This window comes from Nicotiana tabacum, chromosome 6, assembly GCF_000715075.1.
Source record: "Nicotiana tabacum cultivar K326 chromosome 6, ASM71507v2, whole genome shotgun sequence".
Lineage (NCBI taxonomy): Eukaryota > Viridiplantae > Streptophyta > Magnoliopsida > Solanales > Solanaceae > Nicotiana > Nicotiana tabacum.
In genome coordinates this window covers 13943679-13965819 of record NC_134085.1, presented here as the reverse complement: position 1 = coordinate 13965819, position 22141 = coordinate 13943679, and the positions used below count along the sequence as shown (strand labels likewise).

At 37.7% G+C, this 22141-nt stretch overlaps 1 protein-coding gene across 6 annotated transcripts in view; it reads left to right on the top strand.

The window, feature by feature from the left end:
- Positions 1-22141, top strand: part of LOC107798425 (uncharacterized protein At5g08430) — a 37586-nt gene that overhangs the window by 13785 nt on the left and 1660 nt on the right. For 5 of the 6 annotated variants that reach the window (XM_075254558.1, XM_075254560.1, XM_075254561.1 and 2 more), the window contains 7 exons: positions 2647-2834; positions 4082-4952; positions 6331-6440; positions 7483-7542; positions 15028-15078; positions 15861-15933; positions 16200-16412. In XM_075254558.1, the coding sequence (XP_075110659.1) occupies positions 2647-2834; positions 4082-4952; positions 6331-6440; positions 7483-7542; positions 15028-15078; positions 15861-15933; positions 16200-16412 (1566 nt within the window). The remainder of the gene's footprint in view (positions 1-2646; positions 2835-4081; positions 4953-6330; positions 6441-7482; positions 7543-15027; positions 15079-15860; positions 15934-16199; positions 16413-22141) is intronic. The other variant, XM_075254559.1, reaches the window with a different exon arrangement.

The window sequence follows — 22141 nt, the reverse complement described above, 5'->3', positions numbered from 1 at the left end:
ATTAGTTTAACTTCGAATCATGCCAAGCTCCTTATATTTGTGCTAAACTTAACTAAACCATGCTCGAGGGGGTTGATTTAAACCATATAAAGATCGGCTCAATCGGCATACAAGTCCACTATATTCCCTTAAAAAGCTCGATGTTTGCTCCATAATCCATATACGCTTCATCATCGAGATCAACATGAATGAAAAGCATTTTGATGTCTAACTGATGAAGGGGCCAATGACGAACAGCTGTCGTGGATAAGAAAAGCCTAACTAATGTAATTTTTGTAACAAGAGAAAAATATTCAAAATAGTTAAAGCTAAATATCTGGGTATACCCTATTGCCACCAAACGAGCCCCAAACGATCAATCTAACCATTTGGATAGACTTCCACTATATACACCCACCTATAACTGACGGTAGATTTACTTGGGGGCAAAGAAATAAGTTTCCAGGTACCACTGGGTGTAAATTAGATATCCCCTAAATCATAGTCTGCTTCAAAATTGGATGATAGAGAGCTTTTTTTTCTTTGACAAGGTAAATAATTTTATTAATGTTAGAAAAATCCCTGTATACAAGAAGTATACCAGAAACTAGAGAAACCTACACTAAAATATGGTTCTCTATAAAAGTCATCCACTCATCCATACAAACAAGGACTTCATGATTGCAACAAAAAGAAACTAGAGGCAAGAGACTACTCCTCACATGTACAAAATAACTCTTGACCCTTTCAAACACTCTCATGTTCCTCTCCCTCCACACAACCACATAAGAGCTAGTGGGGCTACATCCCATGCCTTACGACTTCTCTTTCTCCTTTTGAAATTCTAGCAATGATATGCCTCCTTTACTGAACTCGGCATAACCCAATGTATATCAAACCAACTCAGAACCTATTGTTCTGAGTTGAACAATGTAATAAGAGATGGTCAACATTTTCTCCCGAGCACCTACTCATATAGCACCAGCTGAGATGCATGATCCTATTGTTCCTTAGATTCTTGGCTATCAGTATTGCTCCCCTAGCTGCCAACTACACAAAGAAGCACACTTTTCTAGGAACCCTAGGTATCCAAATCAAAAGATGCGGAAAATCCGCTTCATCTCTCACCAAAAGCTTACAGTAATATGATTTGATTGAGAATTGTCCATCTCTCCCTATGTCCCATCTCCACCTATCTTGCATGCCATGTGATATATTCTGTTTGTAAAGGAATTCTACAAGGCTTAGGAACTCGCCCATCTCCTAATCCTGTAGATTCCTTCTGAATCTAAGATCCCAAATCATTTCCCCCTTATGTATCCTCTGAATTTGTTGCACTGTCAAGTATTTCTGGTTCGAAATTCTGTATAAGTTGGGGAAGGCAATGCTCTACACATTCTCTCCACACCACTTGTATCCCCAAAAGCTAATTCTGCTTCGATCAGAGAGCTTTGCATGCAGATTAAGATATAGAAACACTAGACATGGATGAAATAATGACATGGTATACTGGTGACTATCAATTGTAACTCAAACATGTGTTTAGGACCTGAATTACGAGTAGAGCGTATACCTTTTAACAATAGGAGGGTTAGCAGGAGGAGATGGATCCACGGCTGGAGAAGAATTCAGTACAGGCCGTGAATCATGTTCACTCGGTGGAGGATGTTGGCGATGGAGATAATATGTCAGTAGTGGCGTGTTGTAGAAGGAGAGGAAGCTAGTAGATATACCTGATTCTTAGAAGAAAAAAGAGTTGATTAAGGCTGAATCTCAAAGAATGTAACATCTGTTGACATCAGGTGCCAATTAAGTTGGTATCTTCAGGAGAATAGCAATGATAATGCTTTTGAATCCTAGAAAAGCCAAGACACATTTGTTGGCTCGAGAACTAGCTTATCACGTCTAGGAATTTGGTTATGAACAAAACAAGTATATCAAAGACACAAGGAGGAAGAGAAAAATGAGGAGATTGTGAACAAGACATAGTGTGGAACACGATCCTGGGTGGCAGAGGAAGCATAGGATTAATCAACTAATAGCCAGTGAGAACTGCATGGAAATTGGTGCATTTCTATTTTTCACCTTTAGCAACACCGTTACATGCTAATCTTTTCTAAGTTTTTTCTGCAAATTGTCTGAACATAGGAGGATTGTAATATTTTTGCTGGGAAGCTTCCCAAAGCTTGTATTTCTTCACCAATGTGCACAGGCATAGTGAAATCATCTATTTTTTTAAATTTATTTTCTGATCTTAACCTACTTTTTATTTATCATCAGGCTAAGTAATTTACTAATTTTATTCGTTTTGATGGTCTTGCCATATCTGTATAAACAGATAGAAAACAGTTACCCGCAGGTACACTGAGAGAGAGGGAGGGAGGGTTATTACTAGTTTTTGCTGCAGTGAAGATAATCAGAGTGTAATTCAACTTTTTGGCCCGAGGGCCAAGATCTGTCTTCTATTTATCCATACAACTAAGATTGGCTGAAACTCAAAAGTACATAAGAGTATCATGTCTATCTGAAACACATCAGATTACATTGGAATTTGTTGGGTTTGAGTTCTTATTTACTCTTCCGTTATTTATCTTATTCCTTAGTGTCAATGTTGTTTTATGTTGATAATAGCTGGCTCAAAGTAATGACGTTCTTACTATATTCCAGGATGGCACAGTTGCTTATTTTGCCACAGAAGTTCAAGTTATCATTGTTATTGCTGTGTAAATGCTGTATGCAATCGCTGCATCCTTTATACAGAATTTGCCCGTATTAAAGGGAAGTATGGATTCTGCAATGACTGTTTAAAGCTTGCTTTACTTGTGGAAGAAAACATGGATGTTGATTCTGAAGGGGTATGGATGACAATTATGCCTTTATTTCTCAAACTACATGTGTCGCTACTTATTAATTGCTGACTATTGTTTTGGAATGTTATCTGTGCAACTCATGGGAAAATTGACAAAATTCGATAAGTCAATGTCTAGAGCTCTAAAGCTTCACAGTATGACATTTTAGAAAAGCAAATACGTTTGTCTTTTATTCATAAGAGAAGGAAATAAAAGCAAAATATTGAAGTTGAAAGTTTCCAGCGTTAACAAGAGAAGAAGGATGTATGCATGGGACTATCATTAGCTAAATTTGAGGGGTGTTGGGTTGAATAGTCATGTAGTTGGTTCCTAAAATTTTCTCATGTTAGGCTTCCTGTCACTTGAGCAAGTGTAGTCTATCGAGCAGCATGTGAGGTGATACTTGTAGTAATTGATGACTTGTGTTACACCGTCTATTTAACAGCTAAATTAAGCTTGGTAATGGTATTGCTCTAGAAAGAGCTAACAAAAGGAGTATGGCTATAGTGATTAGCTAGTTTTGCACCTACTAGATGGAGCAAATTTTTCAGTTAAATTATTAGGTAGAGCAATTATTAGTTGGTAGCAGAACTCTTCCATTGTTCCCAGGTTGCCTTTGGAGGCTACTGAAGGAAGCTACCAAAGTAGAAGCGAGGTGACTATAGTTATAACTAACTATTGTGATTCGCCCTGTATTTAACAACTCCGCGATGTATGCTTAAATATGATATCCTTCAAAGGAAAGTTTACACACTATGGAGATAAGCTAAGAAAGTGTTATTTACGATAATGCCCATTTTCTGTTGACATGTTAATCAGTTATCCTGAATTTTACCAGAAGAATGAACTTATTGTTTCTAAATAGGCACCTAGGTGCTGGTGGGAGGTGGATAGAGTTACCTGGTACCTGTTGCTGGTGGGAGGTGGCAGGTATCCCGTGGAATTAGTCGAGGTGCGCGCAAGCTGGCCCGGACACCATGGTTATCAAAAATAAAAATAAAAATAGGCACCTGGGTGCATATGCAGAATTACACAGATTACTGTCTCTATCAAGAAAACAAGTTGACAAGTAGATTTTGCATGGATTTTACTTCTCTCTACTCATTGCAATCATCTAAATGGTAACATGCATTTACAGGAGTCTTGTTTTATTATTGCTATTATCTTGTTTCTCTCTTTTGCTCATTTTTTTTAACCTTCTTCTTGGTAAGTATTTGATTGTCATTCCTGTGTGAATGGTTATTACATTCCAGGAAAGTGTCAACCTTAGAGACCGGGAGACATATGAAGGCCTGTTTAGAGAGTATTATGAAACAGTCAAGGAAAAAGAAAGATTTGACAAAAGCAGTCTTTTTGCTGCTAAAGATCGAGTGAACAGGGACAATGAGTACCAACCAACCTCTAATTTAGATGAAGGTAGTGAAGAAGAGGATGAGCAGCTGGTTTCTGACTATGAAGGTTCGAATGATGGGAAACCTCACAAGCGAGGATGTAAAAAGAAGAGATATAAGCTTCAGCAACAAAAATTGCAACGAAAAGTTAAATCGAAGAAAAAGGAATTTATTGGATGGGGGTCAAAAGCTCTAGTTGACTTTCTTCAGTTTATTGGTCAAGATACTAGTGAAACATTATCCCAACATGATGTGTCCTTACTAATAAATAACTATGTAAAAAAAAATGATCTTTGTGATCCAGTAAAAAAGAGGAGGATAATTTGTGATGCTAGATTACAAACAGTCTTAGGTAAGAAAAAGGTTAACATAGGCAGAATATATAAACTCCTTGAAGCACACTTTGCCGAAAATGAGCAGAATTCGGAAGAAGAGGAGCTTGATGATGATCTTGAAGAAAATGACAGGGAAATATTCGTGGCTTCCGAAATTGGCAAAAAGTCAGATCCAAACAAGAAACTGACAAAGAAGTATCTTACTCCAGCTCCGAGTCAATTTGCAGCCTTGGTCCCTGAAAATATTAAACTTGTCTATTTGAAGAAGAGCCTAGTGCTGGAGATGATCAAGCTGCTGCAATCAAATGAAAACAAGATTATAGGAAGTTTTGTTCGGGTGAAGTCAGATCCATGCGATTACAGTCAGAGAAACTCTCATCAGCTTGTGCAAATCACAGGTTATTTTAACAAACGACTTCATAGTTTGGTTAGTTTTAATTAGTTGCTGACACCCCTTTGGTAGAATGCTATGCAGAAGTCTGAAAAATGCATGATGAGGATACTTTCTTTCCCAATTTTTTGCTAATATGATATCAATTTTTGACTAGGTTGTTCCCATATTTCCTTAAGATTGTTTGCTTAGTATAATTTGTGTTTTCTTGACATGGATAACTTGTTCAAGCATCTTAACTCTTTATGACTGCACTGCTAACTTTGAAGCTTAATGGCCTCAAGGTTGAGCCCAATCCACTAGTGATATTGTCCGTTTTGGGCTTTGGCTCGCACAGCTTTAAAACGTGTCATTAGGTTCTAAGGCTTGCTTCCTTATATACCCAACATTTCTCACGTGTTTTGTCAATGTGGGATTTGCCTAGAATGTCACATACGCCCCCTTAGGACTCAGTGCCTCACTCCTCACTTACATTTGCCCCACCATCATCTCAAAGATGTGGGATTCGCCTAAACTCACTTGAATGGAGATTGGCCTCACCATCACCCAAGGTTGCAACAGCCAACCCCTAGTGATAGATATTATTTACTTTGGGCCTTAGCCAGGGAATCATCTTGTGTATAAATACGATTCTTAATTGAATTGTAGATCTGAATAAAGAATTTGCAGGTTCCCTCTCTATATTTCTCTCTGTTTACACTGTCCTTGCAAAATCTGTTCAAGAACTTTTGTTCTTCTTTTCTTTAGCATCTCTGTTTGTTCTGGAAGTGCTGAGAAGCCATTGCACAATACAGCTACGGTTAAATCCGCCCCCAAGATTTAGATAGAGGGTAATTTCTCTCTCTATTTGAAATTAGATCTGGATCCTGGTCTACCATGGCCCACTCCAGCTTATTGGCCACTAGACCTAACCCTTGTGAAAAGTAGTTGTCTTTGAGAAGGTAAAGCTTGAAACTAAACTGACACAAACCAAAGATTGAAGCAACTTAAATAATTTGGGGAAAGCGTTGATAAGAAAAAAATAATAGAGATGTTATTCTGGTCCGACTTATACTTAGACCATTATCTTTTGTTAAGAATTAGAATATTATTAATATTACAAGATCCTATTCCTTGTATATATAGCAAAGGTTTAGAATCCATATATGTAAATAGGAATAGGAATTACTAGACTCTTAAAAAAAAAAAAGGAATAGGAATTACTTTTCATTTCTTTTTAGGATTACTTGCATACTTTTGTTTCCTTTTAGGATTACTTGTAAACACTATATAAACCTCAACATGCTTGCGGGAATAATCACACAGTTCATTCTCAAATCTCTTCTTTCTTTACATCTTTCTTAAGACCTGAAGTTTTCCATACCAATATTGCTTTGCATTATCAGGCATCAAGCAAGGCTCAATTGGTAAGGGAAAAAATGAGACTGTTCTTCAAGTTTCAAATACGTTCAGAGATATTTGCTTGAGCATGCTTTCAGATGATGATTTTACATCGGTATCCTCCTTGATCTCAAGTTCTATCGCTTTAATTGCCTTCTAGAACTTTTACAGGATTCTGCAGCTACTAGTATATCCAATGGTTCTGAATATTCTCCATTGCCTGCTTAGAAGCCTCACTGCATTCCGCTGTTACTTTAACGAGCAAAATGTACACGACACTTGCACAATCATTCCCATCAACGAAAAATATTATTGAAGTGTGTGACCATTCTAAAAGCTTAAGCTGTTAAAGAGAGTACACTTTTATTTGCTTATTATGTCTTCAACACGCCACATCATGTGCGAGCTTGATTCTTTTTGACCGGTGAGACTCGAACCCAGAGCCTCTACCTGCTCTGATACCATGTTGAAGTGTGTAACCATCTCATCTAAAAAATTATGATAAATGGACCTTGGTCCTAACTCAACCCCAAAAGCTAACTCATGAGGTGAGGATTGCCCAAGACCACATAAGGAAACCAAGAAACACAAATCCCATATGTGGGACTCAACACCCCCCACGCCTGGGCCTACAAACTGGAGCGTGGACAACATAAATGGGGGCTCAACATCTAACAATAAATTGGGATAAGTTTGGCTCTGATACCACGATAAATGGACCTTGGGCCTATCAACCCCAAAAGCTAGTTTGTGAGGTGAGGATTGCCGAAGACATATAAGGAGACCAAGAAACCCAAATCCTATAGATGTGGGACTCAACAGATATTAAATGTTGTCCATCAATCTTGGATAAACTCTTGTCAATCTTCTAAAATTTTCAAATTGTGAACGGCAAAACTGATTGGATTTCCAGTACTTCAAATTTTGGTGGCAGCCGGAGTACTATAATTATGGAGAACAGTAATGTAGTTGTGAAGAATTGTAGTTGCACTACTACTAATGAATACCTATCCCTATTGTCCATAAACCTCTTTTAACATAGAACAGAGCATCTACTCTTTGTAAAATTTTAAGATGTTACGTGTGTTCCTGTGTGCTTAAGGAGCCTTCTTGGCTGTCCCTTAAATGTATTTTTACTTTTGGCATTTCCTTGGCAGGAAGAATGTGAAGATTTAAGAGAGAGGGTGAAAGCTGGCGTACTTAAAAAGCTTACTGTGGTAGGTGCTTTATTGCCTTTTATTTGATATATCTATTACTAATAATCTTAATCCAGAAACCTTTTAATGTATGAATGTCTTATTTAGAAATTTTCACCCAAAAGAAAGTTGAATCATCTAAAAAAAGAAGTGCTCTTTCCAGTCACACCTTAGAGAAAGTGCGGTTCCCAGCCTCATCTCTATTGCTCTTAGCGCTATAAATTGGTATCTCAAATCACAATGGAGAATCCAGGAATAGCTAAGTGATTTACAATCTTCATTCGATTCTAAATCCTTGTCGTATTATGAATGCTGTAAAATGAATATCTACTTGCGGAGAGGGTTGAGGTAGTTTTCAGTCGTGGTCTCCAAAGTCACAGCAAATATTAAATCTACTTGCTATTGTCTCCATTTTTGGTTCGATAGCCCATACTGCCTAGCAAGCTGTCCGCTTCATTTTTGGCTTCCTTTTCAAAGAAAAACATGTCTGACTGTAAAATAACAAGGTAATGGAGGAATTTGTGTCAAGAATTTTGTTCATACTAGTTAGAATCGAGTGAAAATTTTAGATTCTAAATCCTTGTCGTATTATGAATGATGTAAAATGAATCTCTCCTTGTGGGGAGGGTGGTGACTGTAAAATAACAAGGTAATGGAGGAATTTGTGTCAAGAATTTTGTTCATACTAGTTAGAATCGAGTGAAAATTTTAGATTCTAAATCCTTGTCGTATTATGAATGATGTAAAATGAATCTCTCCTTGTGGGGAGGGTGGTGACTGTAAAATAACAAGGTAATGGAGGAATTTGTGTCAAGAATTTTGTTCATACTAGTTAGAATCGAGTGAAAATTTTAGATTCTAAATCCTTGTCGTATTATGAATGATGTAAAATGAATCTCTCCTTGTGGGGAGGGCGGTGAGGTATTTTTCAGTCGTGGTTTCCAGAGTCATAGCAAATATTAAATCTACTTGCTATTGTCTTCATTTTTGGTTCTCTGCCCCATACTGCCTAGCAAGCTGTCCACTTCATTTTTGGCTTCCTTTTTCTTACATAGTTAGTAGTTGTGTAAATAAATAGAGTCGCACATGGAATATGATTATAATATGTATTGCGTATTGTAGATTTTTGAGAAGAAGAAAAGACTTCTTGCATTTTCGTGTGTTTCTTACGTCCCTAACCAAAGGTGTTTATACACTAGGTCCTATGACTATTTTAGGAAGGAAACTAAATTACTGTCAATTTATAATCAATCAGAATAAAATCAAATCTCAATCAGAATCAAATCTTTCCTAATAATTAAGCAATCAACACTCCCCCCTCAAGTTGGTGGAAAAATGTTGCACATGTCCAACTTGCAAACAATGTATGAAAAATCCATTTGTTGAGACCCTTGGTAAACACATCAACTAACTGTTTTTCCGATGGCACATGAAACAAACTCAAAACACCTGTTGTAATTTTTTCCTTGATGAAGTGTCGATCATTTTCCACATGCTTTGTTCGGTCATGCTGGGCTGGATTATGAGCTACACTGATGGCAACCTTATTGTCACAGTACAAGGAAAATTTTCCTTTTTCACACAGTCTCAATTCCTCTAGTAGCTTTTGTAGCCAAAAGCAGTTCGCAAACACCCTGGGTCATAACTCTATATTCTGCCTCCGCACTTGATCTAGCAACTACACTTTGCTTCTTGCTTCTCCAAGTAACCAAGTTTCCTTCTACGAGCGTACAATAACCAGATGTAGATCTTCTGTCATCCAGAGATCCAGCTCAATCCGCGTCTGTAAAAGCTTCTATTTGGAGGTGATCATGTTTGGAGAAAAGTAGACCTTTCCCTGGAGCAGACTTCATATACCGCAAAATGTGAAAGACAACTTGCATATGAAAATCTCGGGATCATGCATGAACTGATTCACCAGGCTAACTGAATATGCTATATCTTGTCTAGTGTGGGAGAGATGAATGAGTCTTCCAACCAACCTCTGATATCTTTCCTTATCGACCGACTCTTCAACTCCGCTTTATAACCTGTGATTGCTTTCAATGGGTGATTCTGCGGGTCTGCAACCTGTCATACCAGTTTCTTTCAAGAGATCCAGAATATACATCCTCTAAGAAATAAATATTCCTCTTTTTGATCTAGCAACCTCAATTCCCAAGAAGTACTGCAATTTTCTTAGATCCTTGATCTCAAATTCATGTGCCAACAACTTATTCAATCGGGCCATCTCCTCTTTGTCATCTCTTATCATTACTATGTCATCAACATAAACTATGAGAAGAGTGAGTTTACCTGTATAATGTCTTATGAAGAGGGTGTGATCAACATTGCTTTGTTGGTAACCAAAGGAGATCATTGCATTGCAGAATAAGTCAAACCAAGCTCTAGGAGATTGCTTCAGTCCGTACAAGGCTTTCTTCAATCTGCATACCTTTCCTTGACTTTGTGCAGTATCAAATTCAGGAGGAATCTTCATATACACTTCTTATTCTAATTCTCCATGAAGAAATGCATTCTTCACATCAAACTGTTGCAAGTCCCAATCAAGATTAACTGCACAAGACAAGAATTCTAATAGTGTTCATCTTAACAACAAGGGCAAATGTCTCTTGATAATTCGCTCCACAAGTCTGAATGAATCCCTTAGCCACCAATCTTGCTTTGAATCTTTCAATCGAGCCATCGGCTGTGTGTTTCACAGTGAAGACCCATTTGCAGCTAACCAACTTCTTGTCTGATGGTGAAGTGACAAGTTCTCAAGTTTCATTTTTTGACAAGGCCTTCATTTCTTCAATCATATCTTGCTTCCATTTAGGATCTGCAAAAGCTTCCCTCCAATTCTAGGGAATAGACACAGAAAATAGACAAGGCAAAGGCTCTATAGGAAGGAGACAAAGAATTATAGGAGACAAAATAAAATAAAGTGTGTTTGATGTTGCAAGATCTGACTCCTTTTCTGTGAGCGATAGGTTCATCTAACTCATTAAGAAATATAGATAACTCAGAAGTAGAAGAAAGTTAAGCTTCGGTAGATTGCATGATAGCTTTTTCTGCTCTATTTCTCCTTGAGTAAGTTTTCAAATCAGGCCTATCCAAACGCCCAATAGTCTCCCCCTGAATTCTTTCTCCAATTTCACTTTCCCCTGTGACAATGTTATCAAGAGTTCCAATAATAAAACTAGGTAGAATCACTTCTTCCTCCTTACTGCTCTCCCCCTGAAGAGGTGATGAGGTAATACTGAAATAGGGCTCAGATTTTCGAAAAGTAACATCCATGCTAACAAAAGATCTCCTAGAGGGAGAATGATAACATTTGTAACCTTTCTGTGTCGGAGAATTCCCAAAGAAAACACATTTTATAGATCTAGGATCAAGTTTCCCAAAATTTCTAGTGTGGACAAAACAAACACACCCAAACACCTTTGGAGGAATAATATATTCATTCTTACCCTTTGAAGCTTCTAGAGGACTTTGAAAATTGAGGGTTTTAAGTGGCATTCTATTGATAAGATAAGCAACCACTAGAATAGTATCCCTCAATAAGGTTTTGGTAGATGTATGGTGAACATAAGAGATCTTGCTACTTCTAGCAAATGTCTATTTTTACTTTCAGCGACCCTATTTTGTGCACTAGTGTAAGAACAACTATTCTGATGGACTATCCTATTGGACTCTCAATAAGCACAAAATCTTTTATTCATGTATTCACTGCTAATTGTCAGTTCTTAAGATTTTTATTTTGCAATCAAACTGAGTATAAATCATCTTATAAAATGACTGAAAACAAGAGAAAACTTCACTTTTGGCTTTTAACAGATATACCCAAGTCATCTTAGTGCAACAATCAATGAAAGTAACAAACCATCGACTACTAGACAAATAAACAGTTTGGGTAGGACCCCATACATTAAAATGAATAGTCATAAACGGAGTTGTGCTTCTATTATCACTCACAGGATAAGAGTTTCTAGTATGTTTGGCATATTCACACGCATCACAGAACAAAGATTCAAATGGAGTCCTTGAAAACAAATCGGAATATAACTTCTTCAAAACAAAGAATGATGGGTGTCCTAACTGTCTATACCGTTGTATTATTTCTTGGTTGACATCCTTACTTTCCCCAAAAAAGTCTTAACCCTAGTTTTGAATTCCATCTAATATATACAAGTTATCATGCAATATGCCACTGCCAATCTTTTTCTTGTGTTTGAAGATCCTGAAAAATACAATGATTAAGAAAGAACTCGATTTTACAGTTTATAGCTTTGGTGATGGCACTAACAAAATAAAGATTGACAGGGAACTCAAGGACATGGAGCACAAGATGATAGTTTAATATTAGGAGTACAAACGACAGAACCTTTTCCAGATATAGGTGTTAAAGAACCATTGGCTATTTTAACATTATCTCCTTTGAGACACGGAGAATAATTTTGAATGCCTTTAGAAGAGCCTGTCATGTATCTATTTGCACTAGAATCAACAATCCAAGAATTAAGGTGAGCAACAAAGGCAATACCTAATTGCACATAATTGGATGTGGTAACATTAGCGGAGTCAAGTTTGGCTAGGAGGCGATGGAGAAGCTGAATTTCATCCTAAGACAAGATTTCTCTAGAAACCGTCTCCTTGAATGTCTCCATATTTTCTGCCCAATCTGATGGAAATCTGAAGAAAATTGCTCAAAAATAATCTGCCTCGCCGGAAAGCAAATTTGTCTTCACGGAACCGGAAGGAGTTTGTATTGCGTATAGCCACCAAGAGAGAGAAAACTCGACCTCTTTAATAAAAACAGAATCCTAGTGCTGTGAAGGAGATAACTCACCTAAAAAAGGCAGCAATGACTCTGATACCATGTAGATTTTTGAAAAGAAGAAAATGCTTCTTGTATTTCTGTGTATTTCTTACATCCCTAAGCAAATGTATTTATACACTAAGTCCTATAACTATTTTAGGAAGGAAAATAAATTAAAGTCAATTTACCGGCTGTTTCAATCAGAATAAAATCAAATCTTTCCTAATAATTAAGCCAATCAACACGTATTGTTATAAATAGGGGTCTTTGTATCTATATCTATATTATTTTAAAAACGTGAAGTCCCCTAGAGAAATGTCGTTCGCCTTTTTTACCCTTAAAATATAAATTTTACATTGGATAGAATCGTAATTAAATTATTTTTGAGGTTTGTAGATTCTGTAACAATCCCCCTCAAGCTGGAGCATAACTGCTAATCATGTCCAGCTTGTTACAATAATATTCTATCCAAGTTCCATTTAGACCGTTCGTGAATATATCACCCAATTCCTCTCTCTTAAATCTTCTCACAGATAACGTGATAATCGTCCTCGATCTTTCATCTTCTCATGGTAACTTGATTTGAAGTAATGTGTAGAGCAGCCTAATTATCACACTGTTGACAAAGGTTTTAAACCAACTTTATCTAAAGGTTTCTGTATCCAAAGCATTTCACATCTGGACTGAGCCATAGCCCTGTACATTGGTTCTACACTAGATCGAGATACAACACTTTGGTTCTTGCTCGTCCATGATATCAGATTTTGACCAACAAAGAAGCAGTAGCCCTACCCTGATGTTCTATCAGTTCTGGATCCAGCTCAATCAACATCCACTGAGTATGCATGTGATCGCTTTACTACTTGCCAAGGCCAAGAGCTCCTTTCAAGTAACACAGGATCTGTCCTAATGCTGCCCAATGTTTGACTGTAAGTGCGGACATAAATTGACTGTGATAATACTAACTGCATAGGCGACATCTAGACGGGTCATTGTGAGGTAGTTCAATTTCCCAACTAACCTTCTCATCCTTCCGTATCATTAAAAGGATCACCATCATTTTACATTAGGAACCATCGGTGTGCTATATGGTTTGGCTCCCGTCTTTTCAGCTTCTGCAAGCAGATCAAATACATACTAATCAAGTACATACTATCTGTTGAGACAAGATCCCTTTCTTGCTTATTGTTACTTCTACTCCTAAAAAGTATTTCAGCTGGCCCAAATCTTTTGTGTGAAACTTGGCATATAAGAACAACTTGGGAGAAGAAATTCCTGTAAAACCATCTTCTTTGTTGACAATATTGTCAACATAAACAACCAGAAGGATAGTACCAACCGTTACTGTACTGACTGAGACTTAGGCAGAAAGCTTGATTATTCCTTCAAAGCTTGATTGGGAATATATAGCTATTACAAAGTGTACATATTTGGTAAGTGTATAATTACAGATAAAATCCTAATCAAATCCGTAAGATCCCTAATCATTCATGATTCTATGCCAATCACATAACATCTCCTAATCAAATTATCATGATTTATGCTAATCACGTAATATCGCAACAACCAACTGTTAACCATCTATTGAAGACTGAGTTGTCGCATTTGCTCATCTTCCATCCAAATTCTTGTACTACGTCGCTAAACTTGCCAAACCGGGACTCTGCTTCAAACCATACAAAGATTCTTTCAAATGGAAAACTTTCTCGTACTCCCCTTGAGCAACAGACCAGGTGGTTGCTCCATATACATTTCCTCTAGGAGATCACCATGGCAGAGTGCATCTTTTATGTCCAACTGGTTTAATGGCCAGTTATGGGAAGCAGCTAGGGAAATAAACAAGGGAATATAATTAGTTGTCATCTTCATATGTTATATGGATAAGTTTTTGTAAATGAACATGACAAGACTTGGTTCAGAAGTGCATTAATTGAAAGTATTAAAGATAGAGTAGAACTGAAGGTGGAACATATTATTCACAACTGTTTAAAGTCAGCTGAACGATGGGATTGATTAGTGGGTAGATAGGATGGTAACTCTAGCCCATGTGAAAGTGAGGCAAATCTCCTCCTTTACCAGTGTATGAACCTTTCTTTGTTGTTATATTTTCAATATGTGGGGAATCCTTCTATATTTATCTCATTACAAAGAAATGATAGGTGTTTAGAAGATAGGAGGAGTTCTTTAGAGAAAATTAAGCTTAACTGTATTTTGTCCTCTCATTTTTGGTGTAAAAATTTGTGTAGATGAAACTTAGACTTCATTACAGTTTTTAGAGTCCTTTTAAGAAGAATCTTGGACAGATATAACTAGGTCTCCTTTTTTTTTTTTTGTTTTTTTTTTGTTTTGTAATTATGGTTTCCAGCACAAGCCTTTTTTTTAGTGCTATTTGTACATCATGCCCCTTTACAATTTTGAATTTAAGAAAATGACCTTTTTAGATCTCTTTTGTGTAAAAGACATATCTCTTACGTGTAAAAACAAATCTCCCATGTGTAAAAAAAGAGGTAGGGTTATAATACTAAAACAAGTTTGTAAAGAGCCAAAAAACCAACTGACTCCAACTCCAAGCTTTATGCTGATGAATATACTGCTACCTTTATCAACAAAAAAACAAAGCATAAATCACTTAGTTTGGCACAACATCCATATTCATGTATGTTCCAGATTTTAAAATTACCATAACCCTAGATACTGCTTTGCAGGTGGAGCTCGAACAAAGGGCTAGAGTTCTCCATGAGGATATCACAAAGCATGTACAGTTACAATCTTAGTAAAATATTCTTAAAAATCATGGTAGTTTATTTTGCCCCTGCTTGAATACGGCAGGTTCTAGGCTTCTAGCTGTATGTACTTTTTACCTCTACTGCTGTGAGATTACAGGATATGATCATGCAAAACAGATTACAATATCTTAAGCTCTTGCTCTTTTAATTTGCAAGCTCACACTGACGCTATGTAACTTCTACTTTAGACTGGTTCACAATCTGCTTTGTAAGAGTTAACATTCCCCTCAATTTTTTAAATTTTTAAGACTCTGGGTTTCGTTTTCAGTAAATTCCGTCCTAATAACTTGTATGAATATGCTTTTATATATCTATCCATGCATAAATGAATATCTTAGCGGGGAAAGGGAGATGGTGAGAGAGTGACTTTCTACGTGTCTACGTTTTTTGATGTTTTCATGTTACTGTTTTCTATAGCTTGCATATTCCTGTACGGGCCTGATGCTCTACATCCAACCTTCAAGCATGCCTTGTATGGGTAAAATATCATTGTAAAGCCCCAGATAGGAAAGGCTTTATTATCTCCACAAGTATCAAGCACCTTTTGAATTCTACCAGCTTATATTTTGCATGTTTCCACTTTCCTTGACTTTGTTACTTAAGAGCTCATAGCACTGTTATATTTGTCCAAAGTAACATGAAAATGCCAATGCCAACTGTTTATTGCTATATTTTCATCAATGTGTTTTGCAATAGTTATCTGATCCCACCTTTGTTCTTATTGGTTTTTTACCTCTCCCCTTTAATGTCAGTGGATTGCTCGAAAGCTATCTTTGTTGGAGAAACTCATTGATCAAGCAAATGAGAAAGGATGGAGATACCAATATCCTTTTCTGCCCTGTCCAAACTACAAATTAAAGGGATAACAGCTGTATGTTTTCTGTAATAGAGTAATTTAAAAAAAAATAAGGTCGGAAGATTGTCTTGGAGTTGGAACCAAAGCTTTTTGTGATCACTTGCCGGTACAACTTTATGTGGATCATTGTTTCTATTCATTGTCTCTCGTCATTCTTTCCCTCCTTAGAGCTTGAGATGTGGCCCAAATCGTCTAAACAAGGAAACTGTTGCCTTAACCCCTTTTGTCTTTACATTTTGTGAGTATATGGAACAAAAAAAGCATCTACAGAATCCATCAGAACAGTCGCTATTGCTACATAATTTTCCCAGAGTAACTCCTGATGTAGCAGAGCATGAACCTTTGGCTGAGCACAAGATCCATGACGAGCAGGAGCATCAATGCTTACATGAGACAACGCCTTCCAAGGTTGTCAATGGTAAACAGGAAGACAGAGAAACCTACTCAGGTATGGTTATATTCTAGAGGTTAAGAACTTGATGAATATCTTTTTCTTTAATGAAATTTTTCTGTAGCCTTATAAGAAAATTTGTGAGCTCTTATCTAACCTTTACTAGCTCTCATCTCAGCAGCACCAAAGAAGACAAAATGTCCATCGATTTTGAAATTCTTACCTTGATATTTTTTTTTTGAATTGGTAACTATTGTATATATTATAAAAATCAGTACATAGGTTGCCCTGAAAACCAAATTTACATAGAGAGAATTTGAAGATATTCTAATTTAAAACCTAGCAGGATCCTAGTATGTCTATGATTGTCAATGTATCTTCTGTGTACATCTGATTGCACCAAAAACAAAATAGAAGAATACAATTGAGTTTGATCTTCTGCAGTGGATTGCTTCTGTCTTCAAAACATCTAGTGTTCCTTTCCCTCCAGACTGTCCACCAGATACATGCCGGAACAGTCCTCCATCTATCTCTGCTAGTTGCTTCAGCTCCAGCTTCTTCCCAGCTATAAATGACATCTTTAATCCTGTATGGCATTGACCATGAAATACCTCTAAGACTAATAAAGATTTTCCATAGTTGGTCTGTAATCTTGCAATGTAGAAACAAATGGTTGACAGTTTCTGCATTTTCCCCACACAGAAAACATCTTGAACACAGAGATATTCCCCTTTTTATGAGATTATCCTGGGTTAAAACCGCCTCCTTTGCTAGTAGCCAAGTGAAGCAAGCTACCTTGTATGGAATCTTTGTTTTCCATATATGTTTCCAAGGCCATGTGTCTACCTGTTGATTGTCATGATTCAAAATCTTATATGCATCCTTCACTCGGTAAACCCCTCTGTTGTGCCTCTTCCACCATATTGAATCCAACCCTTCCTATAATCCTGTAAATGCTTCCAGCTCTTTGCAGAGGTCAGTTAATCTTGTTATCTCCCAGTCATTCAGCTGTCTTCTTAGAGCTATTTCCCATCCTTGACAACTCCTCATTTCAGCTACTGTCTTATGCTGGTTTTGTGCTAAACCGAACATATCTGGGTATCTTTCCTTTAAGCTTCCAATTCCTAACCAGTTATCATTCCAGAAAGATGTGTTCCTTCCGTTGTTCACTCTTATGGAGGAGTGATTCTTCATTATTGGCCAAAGTTCTCTGATGGATTTCCACACACTTACTCCATGTGATGTTCTGACTTTTTTTGACACCCAATTGTTTTCTTCACCATACTTTGCTTTGATCACTTTGGACCATAAAGATTGGGGTTCTTTACAGTACTTCCATAACCATTTAATTCTTAGAGCCTTGCTTTGGTTCTTCAAATTCCTTATCCCCATTCCACCTTGTTTTTTATCCATTGTTAGCGTCTTCCAATTGACTAAATAGAAGACCTTTTTCTCCTTATTGCCTTGCCAAAGGAATGTTCTTCGGAGTTTGTCCAATCTCTGTAAGATGCCTGCTGGAATTGGAAACAAAGACATCATGTAAGTAGGTAGAGAGTCTAATACTGAGTTGATTAGAACTAGCCTACCCCCAATGATAGGTACTGCGATTTCCATCTTGACAACTTCTTCTCACACTTTTCTATGACTGAATTCCAGATTTCTTTTGATTTGGATCTTGCACCAAGAGGCATCCCAAGGTAAACAGTTGGTAGGGACCCAACTTCTCCACCCAATATCTGAGTCAGTTGCCCCATGTTGTTAACTTCATTAATGGGAAAAATATTGCTCTTTCTCCAGTTAATGTGTAATCCTGATACTCCCTCAAATAAAACCAAAATGATCCTTAAGAATCTAAGTTGGTCTTTTTTAGCATCACAGAAGACTAGAGTATCATCAGCATATTGGAGATGTGTGATCTCTAGATTGTTAGCCCCACTCCTGTTTACCTCAAAGCCTTTAACCCATCCACTGACTTTAGCTGTTTTGATCATGTTGTTCAATCCTTCCATGGCTATGATGAATAGAAAGGGAGATAAAGGATCACCTTGTCTGAGACCTCTGTGTGAATGAAAATAACCTTTAGGACATCCATTTATAAGAATGGAGAATTTCACAGTAGATATGCAAAATTTCATCCATCTAATCCATTTTTGCCCAAAACCCATTTGTTCTAACATTCTTAGTAGGAAGCTCCAATTCACATGATCATAGGCCTTCTCGATATCCAATTTGCATAAGATTCCAGGTTCTTTCTTTTTTATTCTTGAGTCCACAGCTTCATTAGCAATCATCACTGCATCAATTATTTGTCTTCCTTTGATGAACGCCATTTGTTGAGCATCAACAATTTTCCCAACCACCCTCTTAAGTCTTTCAGTTAAGACTTTTGAGAGCAGTTTGTAAAAGCTCCCTATCAGACTGATCGGTCTGAAATCTCTCAATTCTTTCGCACATGTCTTCTTTGGAATCAAAGCTATATATGTTGCATTGAAGCTTTTCTCAAACATCTCCTGTGAATGGAAGTTGTTAAAAGCCGCCATGATATCTTCCTTCAAAATGTCCCAACACTTTCTGAAAAAACCCATAGTGTATCCATCTGGACCTGGAGCCTTGTCACTTGCACACATCTTCAAACTGCTCAACACTTCTTGTTCCTCAAAGTTACTCTGTAAAGACTCCCTTTCCGATTCAGAAATGCTTGAACTATTTTCGAAATTGACTGTTGGTCTCCACTGTTCAGGTTCTGTGTATAGCTCCTTGTAGAATTCAATGATCTCGTTCTCTATTCTTTCTGGATCCTCGATTACTTCATGTCGAATCGTTATTTGGTCAATGTTGTTGTTTCTCTTGCGTGCATTTGCAGTCCGATGAAAAAATTTTGTATTCCTATCCCCTTTTTTGAGCCACAAAGCTCTTGATTTTTGTCTCCATGCAAATTCTTCATTCTTGAGATGCACCTCAATCTCCATTAGAGTGGCTGCTTTCCTGACTGATTCCTCCTCCGTCAACGCTCTTAGTTGTTGCGTTGTCTCAAAATCTGCTAGTTGACTTAGCAATTTTGATTTCTGCAGTCCCAAATTGCCTTCGCAACTTCTGCTCCATCCTTTTAGCTTGCCCTTGAGAGCTTTTAACTTGCAAGCTAAAATGTAATCAGGTCTTCCTGAGAATTCAAAGGATCCCCACCACTCTCTAATTCTGTCCTCAAAACCTTCCACATTCAGCCACCAATTTTCAAACTTAAAGTATGATTTAGCTTGTTCCCACGCACCACAGTCTAGAGCCACAGGTGAATGGTCCGAAATCAGCCTTTGTTGGATAGTTTGCTTGATGTTTCTGAACCTTACATCCCATTCTTCTGAAATGAGAAATCTATCAATTCTTGAAGCCGCTGTATGATTGTCCCCTTTGAACCAAGTATAGTTTCCTCCTTCAAGTCGAAGATCTATCAACTCCATATCTTCTATAAAATCCGAAAACTCCACCATCGCTCTGGACCTCCTTGAACATTCCCGTTTTTCAGAAGGATACCTTGTAACGTTAAAATCGCCACAAACCGCCCAAGGACCTTCCATCAATCCCCTCACTGCACCAATTTCACTCCATACTTTTTTCCTTTCTATTCTACAATTTGGAGCATACACTCCTGTTATGTGACATTGAAAATTCTGTAGAAGAGCGTCAAACTTGCACGTCAAAGTGTATGCACCAGTCTGTAACACCTCCCCTTTCCATACTCTGCAATCCCATAACAACAAAATCCCCCCTCTCGTGCCGCTAGCTTCTAAACTTGCATACCTAACCCATCTACCACCCCATATTTGCCTGACTATTTCCTCGATATCACCCTCGTCTTTTGTTTCTTGCATGCAAATAATGTTTGCCCTCCAATTCTGCACTTGACTTTTTATTATCTTCCTTTTCTTCTTATCGTTTAAACCCCTTACATTCCAGGAAATTACTTTGATCATCATATAGAAATGATTGATAAGTCTCTTCCCCTACTCCTTTTCCCATCACTCTTGAATTTAACATCGAAAGAAGTTAAACCTTTTAATTCCAGTGATCCTTTGAATCTTTGTTTCTTCACCTCCAGCTCTGTCTCCACCCTTCTTACCTGTCTGCAGCTGTCAATTTGCATTAACAATTCCAGTGCTTCTTCTTCATGTCCTTGGAAATCCACTCCAAACATTTTCCCCAATTTGATCATATTTTGGTGGACCCATATTGTTTCATCCATGTCTTTATCCAATAATGGATTGTGTTGCTGAACTGCTAAAGGATTCACCTCCTCGATTTCCCACTCTTGAATAGAGCTAAATCGCTTTAGATGTTCCAGAGTACTTCCCACGTGATCATTCCCCATTTTTGAGTTTATGCTTTGCTCCCCTTCCTTCTGTTCCAATCTTGCTGAATTTGCTCCACCTTCTGGCTGACTGCAACTGGTAATTGTTTCCTTTTGCATACTTTCAAGATTCACATTAAGGTTTTGATCCCCTTGAGATGACTCTTTTGCCCCCGAGTGAGAAGGTCCTCCCATTTCCTCGATATAAGGCTTCAGCCCAGTATCATCAGAGATCTTACACGAGAGGTCATTAAAAATGACTTGTGCAGCCATATCGGGGTCATAGGATTTCAGCTTGACTTTTGACACTTTACTGCTTTGATTCATCGAAGTTGAACCTTGTGTAAATTGTCCACTTGCCTTTCCTTTACCAGTGTTTAGCTCATACCGTGTCTTTCTTTCAGCCCAGATTTGGATGAAAAATTTGGTACCGTCTCTTTCAATCCCCACCTCATTGGGAGTCTTTCTGTCATCACCAGCAATTTTGATTCTCGCCCACTTAAGATGGTTTTTGAGATCAGTTTCTTCTTCTGTAGCTAACCAACCCCCACAGAGATCTCCTATTTCTTTGAAGATCTTTTGTGACCATAGATGTAAAGGAATCCCCATGGCTCTAATCCAGCATGTTTCCTCAATTTGTGAGTTTGGAATGCAACCGGCAGTATGATTCCACCAATCCAGATGAAACTTGAATTTTTTCCATCTCCATTCTCCTTGCACAATCTGCTCTGCCATGAATCTGTTTGGAAATTCAAAAAGAAACATGTTTCCTGTCATTTCATATATGTTTACTCCGTATGCTTTGTTCCATGAAGCACTAGTCCATCGCCTTATATCTGCTAAAGTGGGTCTCTCATTGATTTCTTCCCCTAAAGACCCGATAATGCATCTTTTTAGTAGGCCTGTGTCCTCTCCTCCATTAGGTTCCAAAACAGAGATATCGCCATTGTTCGTGCTGACCCTTGCCTCTCGAAGAGTATTGGATTGCCATTTACTCTCCTTAACTGCTTGGGCATAAGGGAAATTGTCCACAGTGTTTCTGGGTGGTACTATGGGATTCAACTTGGTGGTCTGATATATGAATCTCTCTATCTTAGCTGCTATGTCTTTCCAGCCAGAATTCAAAGTTAACTCTGGGATTATAATCACTGACCTCCCTTCTCTCTTCAGTAACAGAATACTCATATATCTTCCATGGGCGTTAAATTTCCTAGTACAGAAATGTTCTGTCAATTGCTCCTTGTACTTCCATCTCTTCACTAGATTGTTTTGATCTGTCGACGCTTCTTTAAGTGCAAAGCATATCCATTCCATTGCCTTTCTACCCATGGATGATCTTCTCATCATGTTGCGGCTTCTCTCCACCCATTCAAACCAAGTGTCTTTGTTGGAGTTCCATCTGGTGATGTCAAAAGATTTGAATCCTGCGTTGAAGTATATCCTG